The sequence below is a fragment of the Diadema antillarum genome, unplaced genomic scaffold, assembly GCF_040938485.1.
Source record: "Diadema antillarum isolate AM-2024a unplaced genomic scaffold, OU_Dant_1.0 seq00000692_RagTag, whole genome shotgun sequence".
Taxonomy (NCBI): domain Eukaryota; kingdom Metazoa; phylum Echinodermata; class Echinoidea; order Diadematoida; family Diadematidae; genus Diadema; species Diadema antillarum.
The window spans coordinates 118,747-143,836 of NW_027271597.1; the positions used below are offsets into that span (position 1 = coordinate 118,747).

General features: G+C 39.2%; 1 protein-coding gene across 1 annotated transcript in view; it reads left to right on the top strand.

Moving 5' to 3' along the window:
• Window positions 1-1,460: 1,460 nt before the first annotated feature.
• Window positions 1,461-25,090, top strand: part of LOC139737393 (probable phosphorylase b kinase regulatory subunit alpha) — a 59,113-nt gene continuing 35,483 nt past the window's right edge. Inside the window, exons 1-15 of the mRNA XM_071648068.1 lie at window positions 1,461-1,578; window positions 3,769-3,927; window positions 4,557-4,773; window positions 5,177-5,259; window positions 5,923-6,003; window positions 6,513-6,653; window positions 7,315-7,473; window positions 8,451-8,669; window positions 9,372-9,558; window positions 10,603-10,737; window positions 12,851-12,960; window positions 13,793-13,937; window positions 15,369-15,524; window positions 16,415-16,712; window positions 20,058-20,464. Of these exons, the coding sequence (XP_071504169.1) occupies window positions 1,501-1,578; window positions 3,769-3,927; window positions 4,557-4,773; window positions 5,177-5,259; window positions 5,923-6,003; window positions 6,513-6,653; window positions 7,315-7,473; window positions 8,451-8,669; window positions 9,372-9,558; window positions 10,603-10,737; window positions 12,851-12,960; window positions 13,793-13,937; window positions 15,369-15,524; window positions 16,415-16,712; window positions 20,058-20,464 (2,575 nt within the window). The 5' untranslated portion in view covers window positions 1,461-1,500. The remainder of the gene's footprint in view (window positions 1,579-3,768; window positions 3,928-4,556; window positions 4,774-5,176; window positions 5,260-5,922; window positions 6,004-6,512; window positions 6,654-7,314; window positions 7,474-8,450; window positions 8,670-9,371; window positions 9,559-10,602; window positions 10,738-12,850; window positions 12,961-13,792; window positions 13,938-15,368; window positions 15,525-16,414; window positions 16,713-20,057; window positions 20,465-25,090) is intronic.

The following is a 25,090-nucleotide window of genomic DNA, read 5'->3' on the forward strand; positions in this document are numbered from 1 at the left end:
CTGATCGCAATGTGGATGTGACGTACGCGTGTACATTTCTCCGTTCAGTACAAGACTCCACGATCGCGAATTTTCTACCACTCGCGAAATCGTCGAGAATTCCCGATTCGCGAAAATTTAGGCTCGCGAAATATATGGCGTATACAGTAGAACATTTCAATGCGTCGCAACGTGAAGTGCTATAAATGACTAGACAGTATAATAGTACTTTATTATAAAATGATGAAGCAGATTTTGTGTACGGTCAACGTTGGTTGAGAGCCTACACGTGACCAAGATTTTGCTTAATAACGCATAATTTTGCTTATGACCGGTCATTAATAAATTAAAATGATGACCGGTTGATATAGCACTTTCACTAGCTGCTTTCACATCGCGACGAAGACCGGGCAAGATTTCAAATGACAAGTATCTGCTTCATCATTCATAGGCTAAAGGAAATAATACACATCATCTTGTTTCGGCATTTGCATATCAGTGATATATACCCACACATAGTTAATGGTAATTACTATCGAAACCAATCCGAACTGGCGCTCTGCATGACCAGTACTCGCCTCGAGCTTGTTACTACGTAGTAGATTGTGTGACGTAATAATAAGTCAGAGTGGGCACGGGTAAGGGAGGGTGGATGGATGGCGGGTTTTAAACACCGAATGTTAAATGTATGAATATCAGAAATTATGTGGATGTCTGTTGGATCTCCCTGAAGGTATTTTTAAATTTATGTGTATGTATGTTTTTTTCTTGTTTAATATATTATTCTTGTATCCGTGTATATCTGCATGTTTTTATGAAATATTTTATTGTATATGTGCTTTGTATGAAGCGAATAAAGAGTATGATAATGATAATGATAATAATAATAATAATAATAATAATAATAATAATAATAAGTGGGTATCATAGAGTTATCCATCTCTATGGTGGATACTCATTGTACTGATGTCCCAAAGAGACAAATCTCTTTGTGATGTCCTCACCTACGTCATTAACGTCACCAGTGATTTGTATGTTTTTTTAAAATCAAAATCACACGGTAAGCAAAATAGATACTAGTACTTGTCACGTGTTCGCTCTTAACAGATCATGTGATTATGATCTTCTTCATTATTTTTTAAGTGTTTTCAAAATGCGCCAATTGCACCTGTACAGATATCACCCCTGTAGCCTTTTTCAAATTGGTAACAGATGTACATCGTAATCAAAATCAAGGTCTACTTTTCAAATGACCCAGTCGTACAGAAAATTTTACTTGCTCGTTTTTTTCACACATGAGTCACAAAAGATATGAATAAAAGTTCAACAATATTTCATTAAGAAACAAATTGTAACCTTATTTTTTTTTAGATCATCTGTGATCCAGCTGAATGTTTTATAGCAAGTTTTGCACGAAATATATTGACCTTATGGTAGTTTTGGTGAACGAGCCTTTATTAGCTTTACAGGGAAAAATGTAAACACCTTGATCGTCCCTCACATCGAGGAAACTTTCTCATCATGAGAAGTAGAAGTAACTCTGGTGTCCGTTTGGACTACTATTATCGTTTGGTATCAAAAACTATTCTTGCTTATCAGGTAGGTATCTCATACCCATTTTGATGACATGTATGCGATAGTATCAGACAAGCTCCGGCGCGAGATCTCGCAAGAGCTACGTGTGGAGATATGGGTGTGCATGTACCTGGTACTACAGTAGTAATGTAGGTCAACCCTGCCTGCCCTGCTCTAATATTTAGTACCCCTGCCCTGCCGCGCCTGCGGCCGCATTTGGAAGCCTGGGTAGGTCTAACGTTAGATGTAAAATGTTTATGTGGTTAGGCTGTGGGATCCATGGACCATAGGACCTTGGCTGGAGCTGTCTAGGTAACCAGTAGAAATTGTCTGCCAATGAAGCCGGTTATGTTTTCATTGGCGTGCGTTTGTTTGCTTGCTTGTGACGCGTGTGTTTTGTCTGTCTGTGTTTATAATTATAACATTAAAAGTACGGATTTGGACACAAGGAACAGTCACTTGCTGCACTAGTGTAGATGCAGTAAATTCAAGCAAGCCGCCCGTAATTTGACCATCCATAGCACCATCCAAAATTCAACCACAGGCTACATGTCGGTCCAGGAAATCGGCTCATGAATGAGGGGGCTGTATGGGTTCTTGTTAAAAGCAGCTACTACATACTGTATGCATCTGGTTGAGCTGCCAAAAAACACCCCAACAACAAAAACAACAAACAGAAACTCATGGAGTCATGCTCTACTATAATCCTGGGGCGCTCCTTGTACACAGTTATACTGTGGGGGCGCCCTGAGTCAAAAGAGTGCTGCCACTGTATGTACATTAAAAAAGAGAAACAAATTTTCGCGCCAATACAACTTACAAGTTTCGTATTTTACCAGCACAAGGCTTACTTTTATAAAATACATACGTTTCTTACCTTACTAATACAATATGTTCACTTGTTAATTTCCACATTGGTACCATGTAGTCTTGAAAAGACGTTTTTTGGAATTCATCTCCATCCCTCCCGTTCAGTCTTTGGCTTTCGATGCAACCTTTGTGTGGCACTTTGCGTGTTGGCGAAATGAATACGCATGAGAATCGCGATGAATACACATGAGAGTCATGATGATTTTAGCCTTTGAACAAGGCCCTTTCACTGCGTGCTGTGTAGTGGCGAGCGAAAGGGTTTGGGTGAAGGTGCCCACACCAGCAGAGAGTCATTGATTTGGACAGAAATGGACTATCTGCGGACTAATACGTTCCGCATATCCTCTTGTCGATAATTGGAATACATCGGGAAGTATTCAAATTGACACATTTTGTAGTATAAAGGTGAAATTTAACCGCGATACTAGGTCTTCCCAGCTCCAAAATCCTACAATGCGCAGCCCCAATGCAAAGCGTTGGGGCTGGTCGCAGTTGGCTCTACTCTAATTGTTGTCCCCGCCGAACGAGTTCGAGCAGGGGACTATGAAACGGGCTCCATACGTGTGTGTGTCTGTCTGTCCGTGTGTGCATCCGTATGTGATCAAAATGTTCAATTTGCTACTTCTCTGTCATTTATGAGCCGATTTTGATTCTGTCTGCTTTATATGAGAGCACTACATGGGAGCTTTGAAACTTCTACACAGAATTTCAGTTGTGACCTTTGACCTTGACCTTTGACCTATATTGTACATTTTGCTACAAAATGCTACTCCTTCGCCATTTCTAACCCGATTTCGATTCTGTTTGCTTTATGTGATGGCACTAGCTGAGGGCTTCAAAACTTGTACACAGAATTTTGACCTTTGACTTCTTTGACCTTTGACCTTGATTTTTTGACCTGTATTGTACCTTTTGCTACAAAATGCTACTCCTTCGCCATTTCTAACCCGATGTCGATACCGTTTCCTTTATGTGATGGCACTATGTGAGGGCTTCAAAACTTCTGCACAGAATTTTGACCTTTGACTTCTTTGACCTTTGACCTTGATTTTTGACCTATATTGTACATTTGCTACAAAATGCTACTCCTTCGCCATTTCTAACCCGATTTCGATTCTGTTGGCTTTATGTGATGGCACTAGGTTAGGGCTTCAAAACTTCTACACAGAATTTTGACCTTTGACTTCTTTGACCTTTGACCTTGATTTTTGACCTACATTGTACATTTTGCTACAAAATGCTACTTCCGACGGGGACATATATTACGCACCGCGTAATTTCTACTTTTCCTTGTTTATGTATAAATTTGTGTATTAAGTCATTGTCTTTACTCTGTCCATACAGAATCCAATCACAGGCCTGCTGCAAGCCACTGCAGATCAGAAACACGCCTGGGTAAGGGACAATGTGTACGGCATCATGTCTGTCTGGGGCCTGGCCCTGGCCTACCGCAAGCAGGCTGATCTGGATGAGGACAGAGCCAAGGCCTATGAGCTGGAGCAGGTCAGGTCAAAGTTCAGTCTTGAATGATGCATCTAATCTGTTTCTGTGGATAAATTGTGTATAGATGTTCTATTCAAAAGCAGAAAAAGATCATTTTGTTTACACAGAAATTGATGCATTTAAAGGACATTGCATGGAATGTATTAGAGTACCTTTTTCATCAGTTTGATTTGATTTCTACTTTATTTATGGAATTATTTAGAGCTCTCCTTAGATTTGGTGTCGAAATAACATAAGTAACATTGTTTAATTGTGATAATGGAGAATCTCCTTGTCTGATAACAGAAGAGTTGGTGTTCTTGATATTCTAGCTTGAGAGAAGGATTCTTTTTCATCCACCAAATTTACTCAAAGTAAAGGGAGAGTACCAATATACACAGTTGTATAAGCATTATTTCTTCCAATGCTGTAGACTTGTGCGCAAGGAATGTTGTCTTTAAGGTAAAATTTCATTCATTGTACTTGACAGACAGTTCCTGGTACACCAGACATAAAGAAGAAATTTACACAACATAGGATTGTGTACCCTAGTAATTCTATGTGTGAATTTGTGTGAAAAGTGATTACTTTCTCTTTTTCTCCCTTACAATGGCATCATTAATGTACCTTTGCTCCTGTTGCCATGGCAGCAAGTGGTAAAGCTGATGCGGGGCCTCCTAACCAGCATGATGAAGCAGGTAGCCAAGGTGGAGGCCTTCAAGCTCTCCCAGAGCCGCCTGGACTCCCTGCACGCCAAGTACGACAGCGAGACGGGCGACCCGTGCGTCAAAGACACCGAGTGGGGCCACCTCCAGATTGACGCTACCTCCCTCTACCTCCTCATGCTCTCACAGATGACTGTCTCAGGTATCCATCTTTCATGCCTTTGTGTGTGTGTGTCTGTCTGTCTGTCTGTCTGTCTGTGTGTCTGTGTGTCTGTTTACAAGTACAATGTATGTCTAGATGTCTGTTCGTGAGACTCTCATAGTTTTATAAACATTTTCAGAGATAAAAGTACTTGAAGAAATTAATTCTAGGTTTAAAAAACAAGTGGTATAGAAGGCTGGAGACCTGTGAGTAAGATCTTGTCAGATGTGAAATGATTGCATCTTGTTGAAAATCACACCCACTGTCCATGCCTGTGTCATTTAACATTGTTTTTACTTCATAAAGGAAATGTATAATGCTACAGAGAAAGCTCAAGGGAAAGAAAGATATTCATGTATTAACACTGTATGTTCTTTCTTGTACCATTCTTCCTCTGTTGCAGGTTTGCAAATAATCTTTACATTGGATGAGGTTGCGTTTGTGCAGAATCTCATCTTTTATATTGAGGAGGCATATCGCATTGGGGTAAGTACTGTCTGTCATTAGCTGCAATATTCATTGCAAGTCATTACTGTTTTAATCAACAGTGTACCATGTATGCTGCTGCCAAGTTGTTGAGCATTCATAGTTCACAAAGTTCGTCTTTGGATGGGGTTGGGGTTCTGATACCTCAAGTCTGAGAGTCAAGTGGTTTTAGATCTCTGACCAAAAGGAATATTTATTTGTTTGCATTGTTTGGCAAACACTCTACACATGTTTAAAACTATACAGATAACTGGATGAGCGTTCGTTTTATCACAATCAGTGGAAATTACCTATGCTTGTTAAGACTTTCGCCTGCTGGCTCTGCAGGCTTCTTCAGCCCGGCCCGTCGGCCCGTGGGAAGTCCTTCTCACAGCGCTCGATCTGAAGAAGCCTTCAGAGCCAGCAGGTGAAAGTCTTATCAAGCAAAGGTAATTTCCACTGATTGTGATAAAACGAATGCTCATCCAGTTGATTTTCCAATCAGATGAATCTGTTTAGTGAGTATACAGATAACTGTAGTCATGATGTCAAGACCATGGTTTACATGGTACATGTGGAATACATTAGTTTGTTTACACTAAAGATAGACTATGTTTGCATTCCTACATAGTGTGTAGGTATGGTTTGTGAAATTTATATCAGTTTTCTCTTTCGCATCCACAGGATTATGGAATCTGGGAGAGGGGTGACAAGACCAACCAAGGCTTGCCGGAGCTTAACTCAACTTCCATTGGCATGGCCAAGGTACTAGAATAGACAGAGCATTACCTTGAAAGACAGATGCGTCTCGACCATGAAGATATTACGATACGCAATGCAGAAAAACAAGTTGTACATTTTTGTTAAGTTGTCTTTGTTCCGAGGAGAACTCACTAATGATGCCATGAAAGTTACGTGTCACTGAAGAGGCACGATTACATTGATTTTAACTTACTCATTGTGCATGCAATAACTACTCTAGCACAGCGTGATTTTATAAGTGTTTTGAGAGCATAAGAACAGGTTTGAACAAATGACAGAGGTATTATGATAAAGTTTCCTCAGTCCGGTGTTTCCCATTACTTCCAAGGATGCCATATTTTTCTCACTGGTTTGAAATTCAGCGGATACTTTGATTCATCACATGCATTTCATCCTTGTCACAAGTTGGGTATTTTCACAGACTTTCTGGTGTGGAGATTTGCAGTTTGTCGCTGCTTTTTTCAAGGTTCCAGTAAGCTAGTCTGTGTCTAAATCCTGTGTGTTCATTTTAGGCTGCAATGGAGGCCATCAATGACCTAGATCTGTTTGGAGCAAGAGGCGGCCCCAGATCAATGATCCATGTCCACTCAGACAAGATTGCCCAGTGCCAAGCCATCTTACACTCAATGCTGCCCAGAGAATCTAGCTCAAAGGTGAGAGGAAATCCAGAAAATGTGTTGAAGAGGGAGGCATTTGCTTTTTGTTTGTTTTGATTTAGAAAAAGCCTAGCAAGACAATATGCATACAATTGTGATTTTCGCCAGCCAAACAGCCTTATCAGATGGTTTTCACATAGCATCGCTAGTATTATTGAGATTAGCCCTTTATGTGCCAAGTTCATGTTTTCTCCTTTGCATTGGAGTGCCAGTTACACATGTGCTGGCTTACAGTGTGGTGTTATTACCCAATCATAATACCGGTATACCCAGTGTCTATGTGTATTGTTAAGTGACTGATTCCATTGCTTAGAAGAAACAGATCATCACAGTTTTGCTTCTTTGCCCATTTGTGATTCTCTCCCTGTAGTCAACTTTTGTTATCTATTTTAAGTCTTCATATGAATCTGACACTGACTTAATACTCAATAGCCACATTTGGTATTACTCTGTTGAGCCAGAAGATCAGGTACAATCATCTCTGATACAGTCTGTGCGTAAATGAAGAAAACAAAGAATCCAGAATTGACAGCGCTTTCCTTTCGTGACAGTACCGCCAAGTTAATCGCCAGTTCCAGTGTACAAAAGTCACTGTAATCATTTCATACCGACTGATAATTTTGTCTCATGAAGTCTTGTTTGTGTAATAAACTCATAGGAAATTGATGCGGGTCTGCTGAGCATCATCAGTTACCCTGCCTTCGCAGTGGACGATGAATCTATCGTGAGCCTGACACGGCAGCAGATAGTAGACAAACTGCAGGGACGATACGGGTGCAAGAGGTTTCTGAGGGATGGACACAAGACCGCAAAGGAGGTACAGTGTGCAACATTTTCAAGACAATGACAAAACTAAAAGAGTGTGGCAAATAAAGTGCTCCATTTTGGCCCAGAAATAAGTGCTAAGTCACTGCTATAGGATATATAAGCACAGCACCTAAGATGTCACTGTAAAGCAATACTGACTCCACGTTTAGATTTAGATTGATTTGCATGCAAGAATTGCTGTGCACATAGGTGAATGACTCAGTTTTGAAAGTCAAGTTGAACACTCACAACATAAAAAAAAAAAGACATCAGATGCTGTTTCTAGGTTTAATGTGCATGCTTGTACTGCCATAGTAATGATATTTGGAAGACAGCTTTTGTATCATGTTTATTTGCTGCAGAACGTGCTTACAAAAGAATTGATTGTTTGTCAAAATGTTAGTATCAGTCAGATGCCATCTTCAAAGGTCATACATCTATCATTAATCCATTGAGGATGAGCTGATTTTGCTTTAACTAAAACTTCCCCATGACACTTGCCCAAGTATACTCGGGACTAGTCTTCAGTGGGTTAAAGGTGTTTGAATCTGGGTTCTGATGATTTCTGTCTGTGGAGCATTGATAGCCGTTGTCTCATTTGGATGTGTAGTTTGGCAAGATAGTATCTACTTGTCGTGTGGCTGCCTACTGGCTGATACATGTTTTCTAAATACAGTGTTCTGCTGATTTGTTTTTTCTTTTCATGTATTGGTAACACTCCCTGCACTTTTATCACTGTACAAGGCAAAAGTATATATATATATATATATATGTATGAAATTATTCTACTATTGGGTGCATATGTCTACATTCTTATCATGTTCCTGAAAAGGTTCTTCTTCTTGCTGTTCATTTTGACAAATGCAAGAACTTGTAGTGAGGTCTCCATCACATCAGCCTTTCATAAGAAGAACTAATCATTGTTGCAGCGCGTATTACACGTGACATTTGTAGTTGGCTTATTGTCTTGGTGTATTCTTTCTCCAGGATCCCAACAGGTTATACTATGAGCCGGCCGAGCTGAAGATCTTTGAGAACATAGAGTGTGAGTGGCCCCTCTTCTGGACCTACCTGGTGATGGACGGGGTCTTTCGGGGGTGCAAAGAGCAGGCAGACGAGTACGCCGAGGCCCTGGAAGAAATCATGGTCCGGAATAGCGATGGAACGAAGATTGTGCCTGAACTCTACTACGTGCCCTCAGACAAGGTTTGTGTACTCTGGGGCATGCACAATAGAAACTCTTTGTACTGTAGCACTGACCAATAGCTAAGTCTTGTGCAAAAGACCTAGGAAGCTGTATTTATAAGTGTATGTTACAGTGATAACTCCTGAAGATGGATATTGATTATTCTTTCACACATGCCTATAATGAATCAGAGAGGTAAACGTATGTGGGATTCCACTCAGTAGAGTGCTCAAAGCGCATACATACTAGTATCATTACCCCAGTCTCTGGATACGTTATTTTCCACCAGCACTGACGGTGCTCACACTCTCTACTCCCTGGGGAGCATTCCAGACAGTTGCTATTTTACAGGCGCGCATATGCTGATCAACCAACATAAACACTCTCATATCCTACCGGGTACCCATTTATACTCCTTGGCGGAGAGCAGCAATATAGATTAAGTGCCTTGCTGAAAGGCAAGCATGTTGGGCTTCGTGGGGCTTGAACCCACAAACCTAAATCACGCTCATGTGATTCAGAGACATGCGCTCTTATCCACTCGGCCACAACACCTCCACTTCAGATAGAAAGAAGCTATGGGTAACCTCTGATTTTGTGTCATGAGTTTAATGGCAACATTAAGATTTTGAAAAAGTAGCATCTGCAGTCTGATAGTAAGTGTTTGTTAATTTCTGAAAGTATACGTCCACATGTGTCCCCTTGTGTCCTTCCAACATCAGGTGGAACTGGAGTACAAGAACCCCCACAGTCAAGACCGGCTTCCCGGAGGGAAAATCCCCCAGCTGTGGGGACAGTCCCTCTACATCCTGGGCTCCCTCCTTAGGGAGGGATTCATAGCCCCCGGAGAGATTGACCCCCTCAACAGGAGGCTCTCCACGGAGCAGAAGCCAGACCTCGTTGTGCAAGGTGGGTCTGGGCTTGGATTGGACATTGTAGAGTATACAAATGACGCACAGGTCTGAGTGCGTCAGTCGGAATTGTGTGCATAAGGTAACTATGGATAGCCGAGTGGGTTTAGGCTAAATTCCATAGTTACCGCATGCACACTATATTCCGACTAACGCACGAAAAGACATGTGCGTCATCTGATTTATAGAATGGGTAATTTTCTTGTCAAAAACCCATTTTTCTATCGTGTTACCCGATGACAAAATTACTGGATGCATTTTCTTTTGGCTTGCCGTAAACGAGCATGCATCAGTTTTTACTGGACGCACGGCCAGCCGTGCATCAGTTTTTACTGGACGCATGGCCAACCTGAGTGCGCGAACGCTTGCTTAGTGCGCAAACCTTTGTTACAAGTACGCGTACTCTTGCTACAAGTGCGCGATAACATGTTTACCACTGTGACTCAGCGTACGTAGCGTGCGGCCAGTAAAAATCAACACATAGCTCTCGACCAATCAGATCGCAGGATTCTCGCTACCCATTCTATAATTAAAACTGCCCCACTGCAGCACATATGCTGATGAAGCCCACAGAGGTTATGATATTCTGACATTGCTGTTACGAAGGACGTGTGGCTGTATGGTGTTTACCTTGTGGACTTTGCTAGTTATGTGCTAAATGCAGAGCCCACAGTTTATACATTGATAAACAAAGTTGCAAGATCTCTCAATTCTTTTAGGATGTGAATAGAGCATCAAAGTTAACTTAATTCAACTTCATTGCCTATGATTGAAGTCAAAAGCAAAGGTCTCAAAAACAAAAATCAAAACAGTAATCAAAACATTATCGAGGGGGAAAATGTTGGTGGAATGAACAATTGAATTTACCTCACGTTATCAGTATTCATGTGTGTATGTGCATACCATGCACATACAATTTTCAAATTTATGTAGCAGGTACAGCCACTTGAGTTATCACACCCTGTGCGCATTACACGTCAAGCAACCCCCCCAGTTAATGAATATTTGCTTTGCTCTGCCATGCTATTCAAATTTTTTCCAGTTGCCTTGCTGGCTCAAGACAACTACATCCTGGACAAGATGCGAGAGCATGGCTTCCAGATTCAGACTGTGGCAGAGGTTGCCCCTCTCCAGATCCGACCAGCGAGGGCGCTATCCAGCATATCAAGACTTATGGGTAAATCTTATATGAGAGGTTGAAATTAGATAATGTAGTTGAAACATGGCTTGTTTTTTGGATAAAAGTTTCAATAGTTTGTATGAAAAGTTTTGACAGCGTGGTATCTAAAGGCTATGCAAATTCGCAGCAGTGAAAGTTTTCATTCAGAGATTTTGTCTAAAGTTTTATTTGAAGAGCTCATCATACTATGATTGTGAATTCTTCTATTCTTGCTGATTAGATTGTGTGGACCTTTGAAAGGTAAACAAGATTACATTAGTTTGTTGCGGGGAGCATATAATCTTAACAACAACAACAATGAATACAATTTGGAATCAAGGGATCAGATAAATGGACTTTTCATTATCTTATCATTTAATACACCTAAGGCAAGATTTAGCCTCATTTTTATAGGATATGTTGTCCCCCAACCTCGATATCACATTTGTTTAGTTTCTCTATTCATTTTCTCTATCACATGAATTTGAAATAAAGCTGCTACTTTGCAATGCTGTGTTGTGTTGTCTTTAGGTTTCTACCAAGTTGATGCCCAGAGCATCACATAATGTTAAGTCTAATTGTAAACTGGTTTGCCATGTATGAATACATATCAAAGATTATCATCTATGTAGGACGTTTTAGCAGTGCATTAAAAACGCGTATTGTTGTCCGCTCAATTTTTACCGTTCAATATCAGACCATATTGAACAAAACGCATAGGCCAACGTATTAATTCCTCATAGGCTGCCGTTGTTACTTGCCGTTCAAGATCATACCATATTTGATTCTGTCTCGCCTGTTGCGCGAGCGCTTGCTGAATGCTCAAATGCTTGCTACTAGTGCGCGTCATTTTGTTACAATTCACAAGTGCGCAAACATCTTGCTAGTTGCTTGTTTTATACGCAGTTTTAGGGGCTTCCCCTTTTCAGCGCTGGGATGTGACTGTCGACTGCTGAGTCAACTTCAAAGACGAGTAGAAGCTTGGTAATTTTGTGCAGTTTATGCTTGCTCTACTGATTGTATAGACAGGGCTCGACACTAACGGTGGCCCGGGGCCACCAAAAATGCACGTCAGGCCACCAAAATTTCAGAAATGAAGAATTTGGTGGCCTGATTGGGCCACCGAAAAAGGTCGGATGTTTGCCTTTGGGCCACCAAAAATAAAAGTTAGTGTGGAACCCTGGTATAGATGATAATGATTATATTGGATGGCCTTGATTCATGGAATACCATGGAATATTGCACTCGTTAGGGTTAATATTGCACTCATCTTTGATTCAAGCAATATTGGCTCTAACTCGTGCAATATTTCCTGGTATCCCATTCAAATACAAATATTGACAAATTCTTTATCAAAGGAGTGAGTGGATATTGTGGTTTTACATTCATCATATTGCCACTTTGATGCACCTAGGGCTGTCCCAGTATATTCAAAGTATGGTGAGCTACAAATTACGTAGCCCTCATACCACCTGGTTCTCAACAGATGCCAACATTTGGTCACTTATTTTTGCTTCTACCTTTGCTGCTATTTAGTTCTTTATGTGCAATGTTTGCACGACCAACTTAGTTGACGCCGCGCCAAGTTCGCATATTCTGCTCAAATGCACAAACCTGCCCAAACATGATAAATCGCCAAATGCCACAGTGCAGTGAAAGTCTTTATGGCGCATCCATTCTTGTCACATGTAGCTTGCAATTTTTTATGTGGTGATTGACTATCAAGCAGTGTGCCATAAGTTCTCTCATTGTTTTGTGTGCAAAAGTATCTTTACATTAATGTTGTTACTGGTCAATTGAAAGAAGAGCAGTCATAGCTTTGTTAATTTTCACATCAAAGCAGAGCTTGGCATTTTCTCAACAACTTTTCTCATTGCATGTCCAAGGTAATGCAAATCTATTTAAAGTTACACAGATTTGAAAAACAGAATGTTTTCCCAAAGCAAGACTACATTGCTCTCTCAGAATAATGTGGCACACAACAGGTTTACACCATGACACATAAAGAGCTAACATGCTTTTTTGAGCTCTACTGAGATTCTTTGAAGTGACGTAATTGAGACATGGATGTCTCATGAAACCCCTTGGAATCTATTCTCCTTAGAAACTATTACACATTTATTTTCTGAAGGTCACAATGAAAAGCTTGGTCTGACTGGGAACGTCAACAAGGAAGTGGGGCTGCTGAGTACCAGCAAACTCTACGCACTGCACGGGACGGTATTGGCCTTCCTGCCCCAGGTAATCCAAGCCCCAAGTGGATCCCTTTACTGGAACATGACACCCATGTTTGTACGAAGACATCCAATCCGCAAAGTTGCTCTTCACCACGGGACACAAGGAAGAAAAGTGGGATGATTCTGTGATGACTTAAGTGTTGGGATATATATCTGTAGATATGATCCCTATTCTTTAAAGCTAGGACAATAATGTGTCTTCATATATTATTGGCACTACTACAATGTAGGAAAGGCACTACAAGTTCTTGGTATTATTTTTGTCATTGCATAGATCAATATCATGTGTCATTTATGTTTTGCTTTTGTTGGACATAACTACTTATGTCTATGCGATTGACTCGTATCAAATGTATGCAACAGACAGTACTTGTTCCCATATTTCAAGAAGCAAAATATTTATTTTATCATTTTGATTGCTCTTCATTCTTTGAGATTAAGTCTGTTGAAGTTCTTGTGGATTGTTAGAAACATGAGCAAACCTCGTTTGCAATATTGCATGAGAGTTGCACATCTTTTCTTCACAAAGTCATCATTTTAATGACTTTCAATCATATCCATATAGTCACAAAAATTATCTGTTCATGAGCTTTGATAAAATTGATATAAATGTGTGGGCTGGTCTTTTGAGCACCAGCCAGGCCAGTATTATTGTCTTCAATTTTGTTTTAGTGTTGTTTTTTTCTCTACAAGGGACCAGTCACAAAACTAAATGTGCATCACTATGTTAATAAAAATGTAAGGATGTGTAATTCAGGCTTAAAACCAGTGATTATCACCAGTATTTTATCATTTGTTGAGCTGACCTGTTTCGCCTTACTCTGCTGACCCTTTAGTTCATGGACCACCACCAGTTCTATCTTGCCCTGGACAACAGCCTCCTGGCAAGCATCTCCATGAATGATGTCTCCTACCTGAGGTACAACTGGCGGGAGCTTGGCCGACCCACCATCTGCATTGAAGTCAGGCCAAGCATGATGGGTAAATAGTCTCGACAGTTTTGATAGGTTTAATGTCACTTTCAACACTGGAAGATTCATGGTGTCAGTATCGGTACTGTATCGGTACTGTTACGGTGTCAGTATCAGTACTGTTAGGGTTCAAATGTGTGTTAGTAAACTACATACAGTGCACTCCCGTAGTAACGAAATTCCGGTAAGTAAGTAAAAGGAAGTAAAAAAAAAAAAGAAGGAAGTAAAAATTCAGGCCGCAAAATCATCCGCTCTTTGTTCTTTATTTGTTCGGTTATAACGAAGTTTCGATGTAACGAAAGAAAATTGCCGGTCCTGAGGACTTCATTATAACTGGAATCCACTGTACATACATGTAATTGTTGAGGTATCTAGTTATATAATTTTGTAAGTTGGAGAATAAGAGAGAGTTTGGGTGTGTGTGTGATTGTGCTTGTGTTTGTTTCGTGTTTGTGCCGTTGTGTGTTTCTGTCGGTGTGTAAACCGTCCTGCTCTATATTTGACTCTGTCCATGATTGATAGCTTTACAGTCTGTGATTTTTCCTGCCTGGAATGGGATGCAACTCATATCAGGCATTGTCACTGGTGTATATTTCACACATCAAATCAAGCAGTGTAATCTTTATGCATTTAAAAGCATTTGGAGCCTTCATTTTATTTCATTTCATTTATTTATCGTCCATAAAATGGAAACTCTTCATGAATCAAGTGGCATACATAATTACACATATATACCTTATGTCCCCAAAAAAATTACAATGGGACCGTCTGCAACAATAACTTTAAAAATAGTGAATCAATCCAAATACAAAGGGTATGAAAATATAACTTATTACCCACATCTTACCAAAAAAAAAACCCATCCGATTTGCTTCAGTGGTCAAAGAGAAATAAGGATCTTTGTAGAGCATGTCGGGAATCCCTTCCCTCCAAGTTTTGTCCATTGTGTTCACAGTTCCAAGAGCATCAAGTACTGAACTTGGAAGAAACAGGCCCATGACATGCTTAACAACAATCCATATTTTTCTGTGACCACTTAACCAAATTGAATGGGGTTTTCTGCAAAGTGTAGGTAAGAAGTTCTAGTTTCATTCCCGAAATAGCATTTAGATTGTTCAGTTATTATGAAAGTTATCAATGCAAAAATCAATTGTAATTTTTTGGGGGGGACATACTGTAGAGCACACATTTCAAAATGAAACACAAAAGATGATAAAACCCCCCACACATTTCATTAATTCATTGTATATTAAAATAGCACAGAAATCTTGACACCCAATAACAAAAAGATACATCCACCACATAAAATATTGCACCTGTTTCTTCTGAATAAAACCCACACTTGGGGATAATGATGACTTTCATTTTTATTGCTGTCCTGAGGGGATCATTCTCATTTACCTTGCTCTGTAATTTTTCTAATCATGATTGGAATGGCCAGAGGAGGATGAGCTGCACACCTCCATGCTGAACCTCTTCAGGAAGTTCCAGTCAGGCTATGTGAACGGGGTCCAGGTTCAGATGAGGAACCTTTCGGACCTCATCAGCACGTCGTGTGTGGAGAAACTGAGCTACCTCGAGAGCAGCCACCATCCAGGTAAATTGGAGGCGGGATGAATTGGGACCGCTGAGATGCGCTTTGTAGCAATACTGTAAAACATGATATATTCGCAGCATGAAATTTTCGCGAATTGGAGCCACGGCCTTTTTCGCGGCATGAAATTTTTATGAATTGCCATTGGCATTCAATGCATACAGTTTAGACAAGAACTTTCGTGTGCATTTTAATTTCAAGAATCTTGGCGCTCACGAAATTTGCGAAATTAAAATGCACGTGAACATTCCTCATTTTACAGTAGTCTTATTGCATGTTTGGACGAAGCCGGTCCGTCTTGACGGGTGAAACGCACCAATAGTATATCAAAAAATTTGCACTCTGCCAATTTCCTGTCTCTCGCAGCATTATGTTTAAATGTCTCATGTGAATTGGGCAAATAACATGAACATTTAAATGTCCACTGCACTTCTTCACGTTCAGAAGTCATGTCTCAGTGACTTTGCAACAATGTATGTGTAGTGTGGTCCTTTTAATGTCAGAACATTATACTGTAGAAGTAATATTAGCAAGTAAAGTCAATTCAGTTACTATGAAAGGATGATAATACTGTAAACATTGAAATGTTTGTGGGACATTAATTTTCGCATATTTCGTGCTAATTTTGGCTAGCCAAATTCTAAAACCTGCAAAGATATCTTTGTGATTGTCTTTGCAAATTTTGAACTTATTGAATCGCGTGCATCGATCACACAGTGCGAATTCAAGAACTTGAAAAAAAATAATAAGTTGTGCAAAAATATTGATGTCTACAGTATACATGGGTAATAATACTTACTGGATGCTGGTTGAGGTATATATAAAGTAAAAATATTGATGTTGAGATTGACAGTGATGAACATTCCACCATTTCTCCTCTGTGTACACACAAGGCCTAGAGATTTCCCAGTTCCTGGAACCGTCCAACCATGTATCTGAGCCCAGCCTGCGAGGCGCCGTACATCACCACCCACCCCACCACCACGACCAGGACTTGGACGTGGCCCTGGTGACGTCCACGCCGATCGACATCAGGGGCCCCCAGGCTGGGGCGAAGTCGGAGCACGGCGTCAAGCGGCGCTCTTCCTTCCACGGCAGCATTCAGAGGACTCGCTCCATCCATATTGAGGACAGCTCTGCACACCAAGGTAACATATTTTTACCTGAGAGTTTTCAACTCTCAACTCTCAAGTACATGTACAACCAAAGAAGGCATTAAAGCTCTTTAAATGTGCATGATAATTGATGTTGCGTGCATGAGGATCCAAACTGATGACAGCCAGAGGTAATCCACTTAAAGGGATTTTTTTTCCCTCAATGTAGGTAGACCTTCTTTTCCATATATTTATTTTTATTTTCTGTTTTGTTGTTGTTTTTTAATATATATTTTGTGTTTACTGCAAAATAGTCACATGGTTTGTCAATGAGGAATGAAATGTTTGTGAATGTTTCTTTATTCGCATTTATGACTGTTTATAAAAGTTTTCTTTTATTCAGCTCTTGACACAATTGAAAGTATCAAATTTCATGAGTAATTTTTTTTTTCAGGATGACCCATTCAAAATGAAGGCTCTCCCCCATTCTCTTCAAGATACTGATTTTTCTTTAGACTTCATAGAGTGCCCAATCACTCTCTGTTGACAGTGTGCTAAAATACTGTCTATATAAGGCTTTAATTTAATCACTATAGGAAGTCATGTTTTAAGGCCCAAAGGCTTTATTTCACTGCAGTGAAGTATTTTTATTCTCATTTTGTTTACTCAAGATTTTGACTTTCTTACATTCCATGTCACTCAGAACAAGCAATTCACGATGTGTTCATTATCTACATACTTTATGAAGAAGTAGATGCCTTGAAGTGGACTGACATAGAACAGTGCATGAAAAGCTGCCGGATGAATGTTGGTTGTTGATTGTTATTATGGGTAAACCAAAGAAAGGAGAATATAACCCTTTTCATGTCTTTACACTGTGTGGCTATACTATCTACCCCTCTCCCCTTCCTGTGATTTCAATCTTGTCTGTTCTTTATTAAGGGTAGGATGATGAGCTTGCATTGTGTTCTGGACCAAGTGGCATCATTTATGTCTGAAAAAAAACTAAAAAATATTGTTTTTTTAACCAAGAAGATGACTGTTGCCATTAATCTATAACTCAGGATAAATGGAATGTCATTGACTTTTACTGCTGAAAGTAGAGAGCATTTAGCCATACAAGTAATTGCCATGTAAGTACCTGCAGAATTGCATATGTAGACATTTTCCTAACAGACATGAAAGCATATGAACAACTTTAGTTATAACTGCCTCATGTGAAGGTGTGAAGTGTTTGAGTGTTTTATAAATTTTGTTCAGGAAGGCACACAATGGCTAAGGATATTCAGTCGTTGCATCTAACCCTTTTGCCCAGCTGTTTGTAGTTGTGGCATGGTGGCTTCTTCATTGATATGTGAACTTACGATATTTAGTTTCAAATGAGACTTTGAAGCCAGCTAAAAATGTTGCTTCAGCTCAAAATGGTATTAGTGAAGCCTCGAGGTACACATGGCTTGCTGTTTCAGGAATTCTTTCGCCTCCGTGTGAATGGTGCCATTAGTCATTATTCTTTTTGTTCTCCCTGTAGTTCCCCAATGCATGCTCAAGCTTCCCACACTCTTAAATTATAATGCAAGATGCAGCATGTGTGCCCTTTTCTTATCTTTCACACACTTTAGTAAGATGTGTGCTCTGGATAGTTTGTATATCACAGTCCACTTTATGTGATAATGATGTTTATGAGTGCTAAACGTGATTGGGATTGTTGACTTGGTAATTATACATTTTTGGGTATAATTTGTCAATATTTTGATGTTTGCACTCACTTCTTTGTCTGTTGTGTTATGACCTGTCTTTTTGTTGTCGTTTTGTCGCTGGGAGCTTAGTCTCTGTACCAGGCTTTTCTATAATTTCCTCCTCTGGTAAGACACTGAGTTTCTATTCACTTGTGTGATGCACTCATTGCAAAGAAAGCACCTGCTAGAGCCTGCACAGTCACATCATCAGAGATGCCAACTTTTAATTCTTTGCAGTATTTTTTTTCTTCAGGTTTTTGTTTATTTTTTATTTTTTGCCAAATATACTGCAGTTGTTGTTTTTTTTTGATGGAAAATGTTGTTTTTCCCAAATTGTATTACCGGAACTACATAAATGTCTATTGCAGAAAAGGTCAAAATGCTGTTTTTCCACCAAATATATACTCATTTTCTGCCCTCAGAATACTGCAGTGTTGTTTACAAGGTTGGCATCCCTGCCTCATAATCAGCACATGAACAAATTTCAATCTTTTAATGTGCATGCAGCATTGTAGTGCATGGATCCATTAGTGAAAAAAAAACAAGTCATACAAATGGAATTAGATTAGAAGGAAACAGACAAATAAACCTGCATTGTACAGAATGTCCTCTTCATTATTGCAAAGCTACAAAAAAAAAAACCAACAACAAACAAAAAAAACCTATCGAAATATTCTCTGTTGCATACATATACATGTAAATTAAGAGGGTGAAAGGATACAAACCCTAAGTTTAAGTTTTTTTGTGACATTGCTATGATAGTTTTCATAGAGACTAGGTGGAATTTGTGTGTATGTGTGTGTTGTTGTTGTTGTTTGTGAATGACATGTTAAATCTTTATCTAACCTTGATTTCCACACACATCTCACACACACACACACAAATTATGTGTACAACACCTCACTCCCCTTTAACATGTCGGCATTCTGTATTTCATGGATCATGTTTCTTGATTGTACTGACTAATGAAGAGGAAAATGCATGTATTATGTTATCTTGGGAAAGCAAGGCAGTTAGACCCTTGGTTTTCCACTCTAAATTGGTCAGAATTGGTTACTGTGACTGAAAGATGTTTTATTTTACTTTGTTTGCAATCACTGGGATGATTCAGTCACTCCTGTATACGTACATTTAAGCAACCACTACTTATCCTCTGCTTCTGCTCTGTATGATATGGCTAAAACTTTCCATATAAGTTGTAGGTTGTTCCCTACCATCTGCCGTTGCTGTTGCTACTCCTGTTGCTCCAGTTACTTCTTTTATTGTTGCTACTCCTATTTCCCCACTACCTTTTATAACCGTCACAATGTTGCCAGTTACTGTACTTTCTGTCTTTCTGCTCCTTCTCGACACTTCAAATGATTTCACATACACTTAGTTGATTTACACGTGGGCCCCGTTTCATAAAACTTGTTATCAGTGACAACTGCCACATTTCTATGACAAATGTGCTCTCAGCCAATCAAATGCGAGGATTTCAGTAGCTTGTAACAACTATAACAACTTGTCAGCAATGACAAATTTTATGAAATGGGGCCCTGATGTATTTACTCACACGTCCAATTCTACTTGAGTATGTCAGCGCATGTCCTGACATTACACCATCACTATTGATGCAGTGTAAAGTTTGTCCCTTAGAACTTCCTCTGATATTCATCGTGTCTCTTGTTGTACGTTACATAATTGTACTGCTCTTGATACTCTCCAATCATCCACATCCTACCGCTACTCCTCTCTTTCCTTTCCCTTCTTGCCATCCATTTTCCTGTCTTCCTTTATGTCCATCGCTTGTCCTCTTCTCCCAATCAATCGTCTCTCCCCCACTCCGTCCCCGCTCGTGCCGTGGAAGACACTCGGCCTCAGATGCACCTGTTGAAGCGCAAGGCCTCCATTCACTTTAACATGCCCTCCATACGACACGTGGAGTCCCCCACCCAACACCAGCGCTCTCTCCAAGACCCCTTGGGCGGTGGCCAGCGGGGTAGATCCGCCCCGATGATGATCCCGCGGCAGAACGCCGTCGAAGGTAACGTGATCGAGGAAGACCCTGACGAGGCGTTTGGCTCCCCCTCCCCCAAGTTGGCACAAGAGCGCCACCACATGAGCAGCAGTGGTATGAAAAAAAAAAGAAAAAAAAAATCCCCCTCCCCCCCAAATTGACCCTCCTAATAATACAAATTCCCTTGAACGGTTTTGCCTGCTGTTTGCTCATCAGTGACTCAACATGTTTGGACTCTAGTCTTTGCATCATGCCTCATGGGTTATTTCCTGGTTTTATCGAGTCAAGCACATGTAAGAGCCCTGTAGAGTACCTGTGCATTGATTGGTTGATTTGTTACTTACCTTTTTTTCTTCTTGTTTTATCATTTTTATTGTTTTGGATCATGTGAAGGGATAGATGGATCTGACTTTAATACCTAGTTTTGTCTTTGGTAACTGACACGCAGTTTGGGGAGTTGCTGTGTGAAATGGGTTTCATGCCAAGACTTGTTCCGAATGCTAAATCTTCTTGAAAATATGAATGAAAGTTACAGAAAATGGTCTATAGCAGTTTCGTCTCTTTGATGCTGGTGCTTGTCCTCATTAAACACCGATCTTACTATTCACAGAAGCATAATCAGGACCATTTTTACTTGCTGAAAAGATGTTCATCCTTTTTCATTCTAATGTAGGACATTATAAATTGAGGATTTGTCCCAGTAAGCTTAGAGTTTATTAAGAAGTAAAAGTTTGTTGGGACTGGAAAGTGTCATTCTTCGGGCATACGTTTTGAGCAATATGCATGGAAACTTCTGTAATTGGTTCATCAAATTTTAAGATAGCATGCTCATGCTGGTGAGATATGTGCACATTAAGCAAAACTTCTTGGGTTTTTTCCTCCAATGTATGTACTTTGCATGCTATTGTTGAGGAAAAAAAAAATAAGGAGAACATTGGGACCTAGATTGTTGATTAATATGACTTTTTCCTGAGACTTGCATTTGGCATGCTCGCCCTTCCAGAAAAGCATGCTCTGCAATCACACAGACCGTCACAAACTCTTCACCACTAGCAGCTGGTATATCGGTCGTATCATGACATACCATCACTTATTTATTTATTCAGTCAGCCGAGGTTTTAGACACAGCCATCCATGTTAGCGGGAACGGTAGGCACTGACAAACATGCATGAGACAGTAGCTGAGAGCCTGTTGGTTACTGCAAACAACTTTTAGTATTTCTGCTTCACTCCATGGTTTCTGTTGTTTTTCTTTCATATTGGCCATCACCATTGCAACAGGCATTTCAGCGCAATAGAATACAGCGTATTTTAGACTCTCTGATCAAGTCCTTTGTATGATAGTACAAAGTATATACTTCATTAATTTTTGATATATTTTTTTTTTTTTTTTTTTGGTCTTACCTGGTTTGGACAGTTGGCCCCTTAAAAAGCCTTGTGCAGTCTTTGCCACTCTTTATAGCGCCAAACTCAGTTCCATTTATGATTCCCACTCTTCCCAGTGAAGTAAAATCAGAAGGATGTCCAAAGTGGGAATTTAGTCAAGTATATAGACACTATTAAAGAGTTGTTAAGTATGGCTTGATAGAGTTGTCTGTAATTTTGAATGTAATGCCCCTTGCTCACTATTTAGTTATATCTTTGAGAGATGTTTCATGGGCTTCACTTCGAAACTTGTAACAAGACAGGTGTTTTGCCGTGTTCTAATCAAGATGTTTTATCCAATACTGGGCCCTTGGTCTAATCAAGTGATTGTCTAATGTTGGTCCCTTTCTAATGGCTGAACTACACTTCACGCTGACTTCCTGTAACAGGTAAATATAGATTGCTTCTATCAGCTAAAAGTCTTTGAGAGTCATTACTAATAATACCCTAGTGCCCCTGTATTCTTCAGTAGCACATTTGTCATAGCAATAGTGCTCTCTCGTGTCCTGTGATTTTCCTGTCAAATGAGCTGTAGCTACTAGATGTTGCAGTACAGCCAATTTGATTCTTCTCCTTTTCAAAGTCTATCACCCCAGGAAAGATGTTAGGACTCTTCAAACTCACTTGTCTGCTGGATGGGGCAACCGCAATCAGTCTTAAACTGTAGGGCAAGTCAACTGCAAAAATTCATGCTGTAAAAATGCACATGCAATTACAATAAAGTTTGCAAATGAAATAGAGTGTTGATGGTCTTTAATTAAAATTTGGCATCAAGAGTTAATAACAGACACAGATTGAGCAGCGTGCAATTCTTGGCCTCATTTTTGTTTGTTTGTTGCTGTTTTCAGGATTTTTTTTTTTTTTTAATTTAGGCAGCCAGATTTTATCCACTTGCCCATGATGTGACCATGTCAGGAGAATGGATATGGTCAATAGTAGTGTTTTTTTTTTAATTTCTTTTATTCTTTCTTTTTTGAACTCATAAACTCAGGGGATTTTCTTCTGAAATCTAGATGCATTCAGGTTTAGATTAAGTTTTAAGAGATTAGATAGTTTGTGATACAGAAGCTAAACATTCTACAGGTTTTCATTATTCATGATTCAGAGTGGTCAAGAAGATAGAAATACAAAGATTTATTTGCTGTCTTTTTTTTCTACTTTGATGAAAATGCCATATTCTAGACTACATGTATCTTGTAACACTACATGCTGGTTACTTAAATTTTCTTAATGATACTTTGTCTGAAAGGCTACTGACGTAATAATGATGAGCAGTAAATAATGAATGAGGATCTAACATTGTGTTTGGATTATATGAATAATGTCCACAGTTTTAAAGTCTCTTTCGTAGAGATTTTCCTTAGAATTTTCTGTAGAGATATGTAAAAAAAAAAAAAAAATAGATAGAAGCCATACATCCGAGATCTGTAAGTTATGGGATTCAACTGCAGCTACTTTCACTGCAATTTGCTGAGTTTTCACCACTTGCTAAGCATTAAACGTGCTACTGCAATGTGTGCCTTTATACACTTTTCTCCTCTTTTTTTCCCCCTTTTTTTTTTCTTAGTGATAGTCAATCTGCTGTAAAATTTTCTCAAATCATGTTTGTGTTCTCCCTGTATACAATTGCAGATAGGGCTCTATGTAAGACCTGTTTATATAACTTCTCCCTTATTCCACTAAACCAGTATGTGTCAGTGGTCATAAATAGATTATGATTTGTATAGTATTTTACATCTCTCTGTCTCCAAATGTGCTGTGAGAAACTAACTCATATTGTCAATTCCACTGAATATTTTTTGCCTACTTCAGCATTTTATCCTGTCCTCTTCTGGTGAGACAATTTTTCGAGCAAATGTTTGGCAGCATGGGCCTACAAGAACTGTTTAAATCACTCCTTATACTTAATGCATGCTTCTATACCTTGTACTTAATGCATACTTCTAAACCTTGTATTCAAGTAGAGAAAGGGTGATTCTGTATATTATCAGCAAACATCTTCAACCCGAAATCAGCCGAGCTAGCCCAGGATGTCATTTTGGGACCTGACATGATATGAACACCTGTCATTTTCTATGGGTTTCGCGATGCAGGTTCAGAAATTATTAAAGAGGAAATCCACCCCCCCCCCCAAAAAAAAAAAAAAAAGAAGAAATAATAATAATAAAAAAAAATTAAAATAAAAAAAATTAAAAAAATTTTAAAAAAATTAAAAATAAAATTAAAAATAAAAAAAAATTAAAAAAATAAACTGTAAAAGAGAGAGGAAAAAAAATGCCTGCCAGAACATAGCAAAGATGACAAAAATTGAATGAGAAATAAGGAGGATATGACGTTTTGAAATTTCACATTTCCTCAGAAAACATTTCTTGACCAGTCCATATTAATATTTAAATGAGCTTTTTGATGATGTCATGCCCTCACCATTTTTCATTGTATGTTATGCATGACATTCAGAATTGTTTTTTATTTTTATTTTTTATTTTTTATTTTTTTGCTAATACAAGTAAAAGCATATTCCCATACAAAATATATCAGAGTTAACATTTGTTCTTTTTTTATTTTGGGTAGTTTTAAGGCAAGTTGTAAATTTACACAGCTGAAATATGAGTTTTTTGTCATCTTTGTATACAAAATGAGTAAGAAATTGTGAGAGCATTACATCATCAACTTTGCTGATTTGAATATTCATAACGACTGGTCAAGAAATGTTTTTCCAAAGTTTTTGGAATTCAAAAATGTCATTACTTCCCTATTTCTTATCCTATTTGATCATTTTTACACTGTTCTGCGGGGAATACTTTTCTCCCTTTTTTTTCGAGCCCAATGGAGGTTTGGGGAGACTAAGGGATCGCCTGCGGCATCTGTCCGTCCGTCGTCTGTCCGTAACGCTACAAAAACTTGAATATCTTTCTACTGAGGACTTTAATTTCAATCAAACTTGGAGGGAAGAGTGGTTATACAAAGTTACACAATTTACCAAACATGAAGGTCACCTCAAGGTCAAAGGTCACAGGCAGGGTTCAATGAACTTTAGGGCCCAATGGTGGTAATGTTAAGTTTTTACGGCGCGTTTCCATGATGGCTCATAACTTTTGATCCCTGCAGTATGTTCGTTTGTGACCAAACTTGGCTGGTAAATGTCCCTTGGGGAGTTGAAGGTCACCACAAGGTCAAAAAGTCACAGATGGGGTCAATGAACTTCCAGGATTTAGAAAAACATTCATTTCTCTATGGGAATGGGCGAGACACATTTTGCACTTGCCTTGTTTTAATGAAATTGATACAATTTTGGAGTGGATTTCTTCTTTAGAG